General features: G+C 47.0%; 1 protein-coding gene across 3 annotated transcripts; it reads right to left on the bottom strand.

Annotated features, from left to right (window-relative positions):
• Window positions 1-500: 500 nt before the first annotated feature.
• PKMYT1 (protein kinase, membrane associated tyrosine/threonine 1) lies at window positions 501-9,135 on the bottom strand. 3 transcript variants are annotated; one of them, XM_083409305.1, is made up of 9 exons: window positions 8,924-9,025; window positions 6,705-6,777; window positions 6,186-6,556; window positions 4,388-4,878; window positions 4,095-4,201; window positions 3,734-3,906; window positions 2,546-2,802; window positions 1,629-1,727; window positions 501-1,252 (listed from the first exon to the last, which is right to left on the bottom strand). In XM_083409305.1, exons 2-9 carry the CDS (start codon window positions 6,760-6,762, stop codon window positions 1,009-1,011), a joined length of 1,800 nt encoding a protein of 599 aa, XP_083265431.1. In that variant the 5' UTR covers window positions 6,763-6,777; window positions 8,924-9,025; the 3' UTR covers window positions 501-1,008. The 3 variants fall into 3 exon arrangements, with proteins under 3 accessions (XP_083265431.1, XP_083265432.1, XP_083265433.1); XM_083409306.1 differs by lacking the exon at window positions 6,705-6,777 and having other exon boundaries at window positions 8,924-9,135; XM_083409307.1 differs by lacking the exon at window positions 6,705-6,777 and having other exon boundaries at window positions 8,820-8,950.
• Between the last annotated feature and the right edge of the window lie 7 nt (window positions 9,136-9,142).

The following is a 9,142-nucleotide window of genomic DNA, read 5'->3' as shown; positions in this document are numbered from 1 at the left end:
GTCTGGTGGGGAATAGTGTCTGTAGCACAGTCTCAGTCCAAATGTCCCTGCCCCTGCAGTCCCAAAAAAGTTAACCCCCTGCACTAGATACTGTGAATAAGCAAGATTTGGATTCTAAAGTATATCTTCAAGACCTGTCCAGGTCACACCCACTATTTATTCAGCTGTTTCTCTGAGGCTTCAGCAAAAAAACAGCCTGTACTTTCAGGATTTCTTTCTTTCTTTCAAACTTTTAATATTAATAATAATAATAATAATAATAATAATAATAATAATAATTTTATTTATATCCCACCCTCCCCAACCAAAGCCGGGCTCAGAGTGGCTAACAACAGTAAAATAATACAGCATTCTAAAATCAATTCATTCTAAAATCAGTTCAAATCAAATTGATGATATTAATTTCCTTGTGTGGCGATTTGCAACTTCATCTCTCACTGTTCTTTTGTCAGAATGGTGTTCTAACTTGATTAATATTTCAAGTCACAAAAAACACAAAATTCAAGGGAAAGTTGAAAATGCTTTTATTGTCAAGTCTTACAGCTGCCACCTTTGCAAAACCCTAGTATGAAAGGGAGTTTATATTCCCCATTCCCCAAGCCAGTTCCCACAAATGGCAACACATTCCTAGCACACAAATATTAGAAGACAAAACTTTAAAAGAAAATATAGATTCCACCCTCATTCCCCATATAAAACAATTTTCCCCTCAAGTGACCTCTGACAATACATCCTATTTTCTACTGCCTGCCAGCAGATACCAGTCTAAATTTTGGAATACAAGAATATGCATCTCAAAAGCATCATCATCAGAGGGCTCAAGCAGAGAAGTTAAGCACAGGGAAGCAACCCTAGAAATCCTGCCTCCCTTTTGCTAAACTTAGCTCTGTGTCACAGCCCAGCCCCACTGAGCATACTGGCCAAGTGTGCTATATCAATGGGAGGGGGTTCCTCCCTTCACCCAGTAAGGGCCTATGCAAGCCAGAAAGTAAAGAAAAGAAGTTCCTCTCAGCTCTGGCACTTCTGCTCAGATGCCATGGAGTCTTCAAACAAGCTCAGCAAGTTTTTTGGCTCAAAAGTAGAGCAATGCTTTGAGCACTGGGGAACAAGTGACTCCCATTCATCCTCATCTTCAAAAGCTAGTGTGCGGCGCAAGCTGTTCGCATTCAGAGAGCCTGATGTGGCATGTCTGCTATTGGGGGACTCTGGGCTGATGTGGCTGAGGTTAGGGCTGCCTTGGAGTACCAAAGACCTGTGGGTGACCAAACAGAAAAATACAGGTGATAAAAATAAGGTGTTGGGTGCTGCATCAGGACCTCCTATCTGAGATATAGTTCAGCACTGGGAAAGACAACATACTCTAGATCACAACTTCGCAGCAAAATATTCCGATAAATATGCATGGTTCAAACCATTGCGCCCTCTACAGTGCCAAAGGGGGAAGATACCTTTTGAGAAGCTAAAAGTGATTAACAGCTAAAAGACATCTAACAAGTCTGCACATTTCTCTGAACCCTCCGCTTACATGCAGAATCAAAGAATTGCAAGGGACCACAAGGAGTTGTCGGAAAACCTCAAGCAGCTCTGCTGTTGTCTCCCCTACAGCTAGCCCTTGACCAACAGCTCACCTGTTCTTCCTGACACCAGTTTGCTGGGGTGAGGGGTGCCGTGGCGTGGAGGTGTTTCCTGCACAAGGGCAGATGCTCAGCAGAGGAGAACCAGGTTGTCTGGAAGAGAAGCAGCAATCTGAAGTTACCTATGCTTTCAAGCATTCATTTTAATATCATCAGGCTAGTAGGAGTCAAACAGAATTCAGATGTGTGACAGAGGTGGTAGTGGGGAATCCAGACTAGCTTCCTGTAGTGAAAGAGAGCGCACATGTGCTTGAACAGATGACCTGCCGCAGCTCACATTCAGAAGGGAAGCTGGACAGCCACTTGCTCTCCTACCTTTTAGAGGCTGGAGACTTGTTTTCTCTCTACATGCATAACAGGAACCATTCTTCCCATGCTTAATAGAAAAAATAGTATCATTCTTGGCCACCTGCCGTTGATAAGGTGAGCTTTATGCAGAAGCTGGTGCAAAGAAAAGCACCTGAAGGATTTGGGGATGTTCATTATTTTAGGAAAGGAGATTGAGAGTTTGGCCTGTTTAGTTTAGCTTTAAAAAAAAGGCTGATGGGGAGGACATGATTGCGCTACAGAACATCAGAGGGATTGGCACTGTGTAACAAACTAAATTTAGATTTTGAAAACCCCAAAACAAACATTTTCTCAAGAGAATAGTGAATGGAATTTGCTTCACATTACAGATCTAACTCATTGAGCCCTCCCTGGCCCAGGTCAGACTGGCTAGCAATCCTGGATATTTGAGTGGGTGTCTATTAGCCTTCCCAGACAGACAGACAAATCACTTGCTTCAGACATATGGATTGGTCTACCACACTATTTTCTCTGATGGGGGGCACCTTGCGCACATGTACTCTCTACTTCCAACCTGTTACTGTCTGAAAGTAGGAGCGGTCCTATCTTCTTCTTCTACTTACTTGTCAGAAGACTGCAGCTCAGGGCAAGTGTGGTTATGTCGCCCAACTGTCTCCATTAGTTCAAAGACATCCTCACCAAGGCTCTCTTCGGCATCCTCTTCCTCCTCACCCCAACCACTAGAGAGGCTGCTGTCTCCTGGGGGAAGGACAAGGGGCGAATTTGGGGGGGTGACTGGAATATTCCGATGCCAAAACAGTAGCCAGTGAACCGGGCTGCTCACAGACCCCCAGAGCCACTGCATGAATCTGAAGAGGATCTGAAATAAATGGGGAGAATTCACACATTTAGAAAGCAATCAATGGAGTAATAGCATGCTGGCATTAAGATAAAGGTAAAGGACTCCTGGACGGTTAAGTCCATTCAAAGGTGACTATGGGGTGAAGAAGAGTTTGGACTTGATATCCCGCCTTTCACTCCCCTTAAGGAGTCTCAAAATGGCTAACAATCTCCTTTCCCTTCCTCCCCCACAACAAACACTCTGTGAGGTGAGTGAGGCTGAGAGACTTCAGAGAAGTGTGTCTAGCCTAAGGTCACCCAGCAGCTGCATGTGGAGGAGCGGAGACGCGAACCCAGTTCACCAGATTATGAGTCAACCGCTCTTAACCACTACATCACGCTGGCTCCTCTCACTTTTCAGGCCAAGGGAGCTGGCGCTTGTCCACAGACAGCTTTCAGGGTCATGTGGCCAGCATGACTAAACCGCTTCTGGTGCAATGGAATACCATGGCGAGTGCCAGAGCGCATGGAAACACCATAAGAAAGCAACTGATGGGGCACAGCATGCTGGCATGAGGCACTTCCCAAATCTGGCAATAGATACTCTCCCTACTGCGAACTGGAGGCTAGGGCACCAGAAAAGGTCTCCAGCCCTTTGCTGTCAGTCAGTGCTGCTCTTGCAACTGGGTACATAAAACATCACAAAACAAAGACACACTCTCAACTAGGCCGGCAAACCCCGCCCCAAAGGCATTTAGGCTGAGCAACACATGGAACTAGCTCAGTGTGATTCACCCATAGATAACTGATAGGCTGTTTTCTGATAAGGATGCCTTTGTCCAGAACAACAAAAAAGGGGTGCAAAGCAGTGGCATAGTTCTAGGAAGATGATTTGGTAATGCTGTGGAGAGTGCGCTCAAGGAGAACTGCAGATTAGCATTGTGAGGATCTCTGGCCAGGGCCTTGATCACCTTGCACATGGAAACTCCTTGCTGGATCCCAGACTGTGCCAGCAGCATCAGCTTCCGCCACCTCCCTGTCTTCTGCATGAGGCTGGAACCAAGCAGTGTCTCCACCGAGGGCCGGAGCAGATGGTTGGGTTCCAACATGGCAACTAGGAGAGTCCGCAGCTCAGCAGAGAGATCTGGGAAGGGCAAGAATATTCCACTGCTTACTTTGCTTTCTGCAATATATTGAATTTCACATGCCACCAGCTCTTTCCCCAGACCCTCCTAGTTTTGACAGCCACTTTGCCTCCTTCCATGAGGATTAGCGGTTGAGTTGGCATATGCAAGTGCTGCATGCAGAAATGTTCCCTTTGTTTCTGCTCACCTGCAGTGAACTCAGGGGGCATATAGCCCTGTCTCAGTTGTTGCCAACCTTCACCTCCATTAGGAAGCTCCATATTGCAAGCAATCTCTAAGATGGTTATGCCTAGGCTGGAAGGACAGAAGCACACAGATGAAGTAACAGGAGCAGCACAACATTGCTTATCTGTAGTGCTAATTTGAACCCCGCAACAAGTTAAATTTTGAGGCAGGGGAGCAAAAGCCACAACTGTGAAGCTGCTGGCTATCTCAGGCACTGGAAATATTAGCATCCCTACTTCCCATCTCATCCCACACCTGAAGATGTCAGCAGCCTTGGTGTATTCCCCACGGAGCAGCTCAGGTGCCATGTAGCGGGGATCGCCTTCTTGAGCATCATTCAGATCCCTAGAGTCCAACTCCAGCATAAGCCCAAAGTCACCTAGCTTGCAGACATTGCTGGACGAGAGGAAGATGTTAGCTGGCTTGACATCCATGTGTAAAAGGTTGCGGTTGTGTAAGTGACGCAGTCCCTGCAGTAAGTCCCAGAGGAATGCTCGCACTTGCCATTCGGGCAGTGGTCCATACTCCTCACAATACTGCAACAGGTTGTTTGGGCACAACTCCGTCTGTATGTAGAGCTGCCCACGCTCTTCCCAGGCCTGTACGAAGCTCACACAGTTGGGATGGTGCCCCACGCGCTCGTGCTTGCGCACCTCAGCCAGTTTGCGCTGCCTATCACTCTCACCTCGGAATGGCTCCACAGAACGCTTCACAGCATATAGCTGTCCATCTTCCCTACAGTGCACCTGTAGGGAAGATGAAACAAGTTATTACATCCTGTAGACTGAAGAGGATCCTGGCCCTTCCATGCAAGAACTCCCAGCACAAGGGGTGTTCAGGAACTGTGAGTGGTAAGCTTGCCAAGAACATCCAGATTCTGTGATGAGAAATTATATTCATGTCACATTGTCATAAAATCACCCAGCAAAGAAATAAGAACAAAGCCTGCACAATTAGCATTCGTTCTGCATTCATCCTGATTTACTTGTGGGGTTTTTATAAATCATTCTGTTAGTCATTTGTTCATCCTGCACTCTTCAATGCATTCTCCCATCACTTTCCAAATTGCAAAAAGCATGCTTCTTTTTTAAAGTTGATTTGTTGCACTAAGGGGACAGAGCCCTTTAAGTGCACAAACCTAATGTTGTAGCATGCACTTAAATCCTTCTCCCAAAATCTGGAGGCACCCGCAGTGTGGGGCTGTGTATTTAAGACAATGCATGGTAGTCAGCACCCCACTTCCTACAGTATGGCCTGCCAGATTCCTCCTGGAAGCCCACAAGCAGGGCATGGTGGCAACAGCCCCCTGCCACAGTCACCACCTCTGAACATGGAAGTCTCATTTTAATGTAATCCACTGATAGGCAGATCTTCCATGTATTTGTCTAATTCATTTTCAAAGTCATCTAACCAGTAGTCACCACCACAAACTGTGAGGGGGGGGGGAGAGGGGAGAGAATCTTAATTATGCCTTGCGTGAATTCATTTCTTCCACACAGACTGTGTCCATACCTTATATTTAAAGAGCATGGCTTCCCATAAAGAATTCTGGGAACTGGAACTCATCTCACAGCAGCATTTCACAGTACGCTTAACAAACTACAGTGGTGCCTCGCAAGACGAAAAGAATCCGTTCCGGGAGTCTCTTCGTCTAGCAGTTTTTTCGTCTTGCGAAGCAACCCTATTAGCGGTTTAGCGGATTAGCGCTATTAGCGGTTTAGCGGCTATTAAAGGCTTAAGGGATTAGCGGATTAGCTGCTAAAAGGCTATTAGCAGCTTAGTGCCTTAGAAAAAGGAGGTGGGGAGCGGAAAAAAATCGCAGGAACTCACAAGACATTTTCGTCTTGCGAAGCAAGCCCACAGGAAATTCGTTTTGCGAAGCACCTCCAAAACGGAAAACCCTTTCGTCTAGCGGGTTTTCCGTCTTGCGAGGCATTCGTCTTGTGGGGCACCACTGTATAGTTCACAGGAATATTTTGGGGAAGAAATGTATTTTAAATGGCCAGTGTAGATGTGTCCCAAGAGATTAGTAGCCTGTCTGCTACTGCCTTACCTTGTACACTTCACCAAAAGACCCTCTGCCGAGACGGCTTAGCTGCTGGAAACACTGCCTGAAAAACAGCTCTCTTTTGGAAGCATCATACAGGTGACTACGCAAGGGTGTCTGTTTCCTCTGTGCGCCATGGAAGGAAACACTGTGTGGCTGGAGCTTGGTCCACGGTTGCTGCCGGCGGTCAGAGAAAATCCTGCTCACAGTGAGTGAGCTCTTGTGGCGTGGGCGTGGTGGGAGGGTATAGCTGAGTGGCTTACGAGCTCTCTTGGCTGAAAAACTGCTTTCTGCTTCCCGGAAGAAGGCAGGCACTGGAAGAGGAGTGTGACTCATCTGGGACTCAGCCCCTCCATAGTCAAGAGGTAGTGGCATGTCTGAAAGCAGAATGCATAGTTATTGAAATTACATTATCATTTCCTCAATGATTCAAAGTTGCAGTCAGCGAGTCTTTTGTGTTGGGCTGCTAAGGCACATTTAAAATTCACTAACCAAGAAAAAGGTAAATATTTTCAGTTTGCTGACCTGAAGAGACTGATAGTAGAGTGTCAAGTGATGGGGAAAGAAGCCTCCCCACATGCATAGCCCAAAGGATAAACTGCAAGAACAGGAGGATACATTCAATTTTAATACAGTATTTCACTGTATGCAACAATGATGTTCAGAAGCCCTGGAACCTGAAAAGCATTCCAACTCCCACTATTCATTTTTACATTCCAGTTCTGGGACCAGAAGCCCAGAGCTGTATCTTTATGTAGCTTCGTAGCTTGTATTCACAGCAGGAAGGGACGTGTTTATTTTTGTCTTTTGCAAAAACAAAAACAACCACCCATTTTAAGGTTCTGTCTATCAGGCAGAGGCTTCAATAACTCATGCCTCCCAATCAGTTCCTAGAATTCCATCTTAGAAGATCAATGCCCTGTGGGCTGCTGTCTCCAGGCTCTGGCCATTTGGGACGCATTTTAGGTTAAGATGCCTTTCATCCATCTACTGCAACTGTCCTGGAACCATCAGTAATTGTGATGGAGTTTGTAATGGCCTTAGTGATTCCTGATAAATCATGTGACAGTCAGATGAAACTGACAAGTCTGGGATCAGAATCTTTAGAGGCACTCAAAGGAAAACAAACAAAGCAGTCAGCAGAGTCACAAAGAAAAAAACACTAAGTGGAGCACTAACAGGAAGATATGAAGAGTTTCAAAGTATCGATTCACACAAGGAATTCATATTTACATTATCTATCATAAGCTGCTTAAATGTCTATGTGAACAGCAGAGCAGTTGGATACAAACCTATACACAATTTCCTTTGAGGAAGCCATACTGAACACTGAGAGATTTTAAAATTAAGACTGCCCTGTGCATCTTCAAAATAAATAGGGCATTACATAAAAATATGTAGGGGGTTTTTCTCTTTCCTTAGGTAGACTAATGATGATGATGATACAATTGGGCTGTCCTTACCTCAGTCCCAGGTGTGTGCAACCAGAGATGGTAATAACACAACAGGAGGCCAAACAGATGAGAACAAATATTCTGTTTCCAACACCAGGCAGCCAGGTCACAACCTTGTCATGAGGGTGATGGCCATTTCCTGTTTTTCTCTAGAAACACATGGTACTCACAGGTACACTGCCTCTAAAAATGGAGGTTCCATTTAGCTACCAGAGGCCTATATGGCGTCCACATCACATCTGACTTAAGAGCCCCTGCAGCTAGGCTCAAATCCACACCAAGTTCACTGGGTGATCTCAGGCCAGTCTTTGAGCCTGAACTCTCTTACAGGGCTGTGGCAAGAATAAAACAGTATGGAAAGAAGAAGAAGAGCTATGTACTCTGAACTCCTTGAGGAAAGAGTAGGATTAAAATGACAACTAGAGAATTCCTCCAGGAATTTGCCTTGTTCTGATTTTACCAACACCACCACTAAAAGAGGAGCCCAGACTGGGCTTGAGTTATGTCAGCTGTGGAAGAGACATCCTGGCCCCTCCAGCTCCATCACTCTCAGCCCTCTAAAGTTCTCCTGCTTCTTATAGAAACACAAGAAGAGCCATGCTGGATTAGGCCAATGGCCCATCTAATCCAACATCCTGTCTTCCCAGTGGTCACCCAATGCCTGTGGGGAAAACCCCGCGGGGAGCCGGATTAGAGCATCTTGTGATTCCCATCAACTGGCATTCAGAAGCCCTGCTGCCTCCGACCCGCCTTATGCTTGGGACCGCCTCCCAGGACGCCCTCAAATACCTCACACTTTCCACGAAGCCTTGGGCACAACCTCCCCACCCCCCGCCAGGCCCTATAACATCTTGCAAGTGTGACCCTGGCTAGAATAAGCCCCTTTCGACCCCTGCCTCAGCTTCCTTTCCCCCAGACCTATCAGAAACACAGCTCTATCCATGTTTTTACTTGCTTTTTAATCGTCGTTCCCTCTCTCCCCCCACCTCAACCTACGTTTCGGCCGCTTCCTATTCCCTATGTAAGCCGCCTCGAGTCCCTGTCAGGGGAAAAGGCGGGATAGAAATCAATACGACGTTTAATCATTCTAACCGTGATAGATAGCCACCACCGGCAGCCTCGCCCTCCTCCACGGAGAAGGGCCCTGTTCCCTCAGCCACCGCCTCTGCCCTCCCCCGAAATTCACCTCAGGTGCGGGGGGCGCCCCCCCTTTCCCCTGCTCCTAGTCGGCGACATCACCGCCACACCCGCTCCTGCCACTGAGGAAACGCAAAAGCACCGGCGCCTTACCTCTCTTCTCCTTCCTCTTTATAATTTTAAATTTCCTCGGAGCCCCGGAGAGCAAGGGCGAGCGAGGGAATCGCTTTGTTCCGTACGTCCGAGAGTTCCCGGATGAAGCAGCCCTTTTCCCACCCCCTCCCTTCCCTCAGGTGTGTGTATTCCAGCCCGGCGCGCGCGCGCGAATCCACTCAACGCCCGGTTTGCGCTCTCGCGCCAAAATTCCAAACG

The sequence above is a fragment of the Podarcis tiliguerta genome, assembly GCF_965153285.1.
Source record: "Podarcis tiliguerta genome assembly, chromosome: 13".
In the NCBI taxonomy this organism is placed as follows: domain Eukaryota; kingdom Metazoa; phylum Chordata; class Lepidosauria; order Squamata; family Lacertidae; genus Podarcis; species Podarcis tiliguerta.
This window is presented reverse-complemented; position numbering and strand designations above follow the sequence as displayed.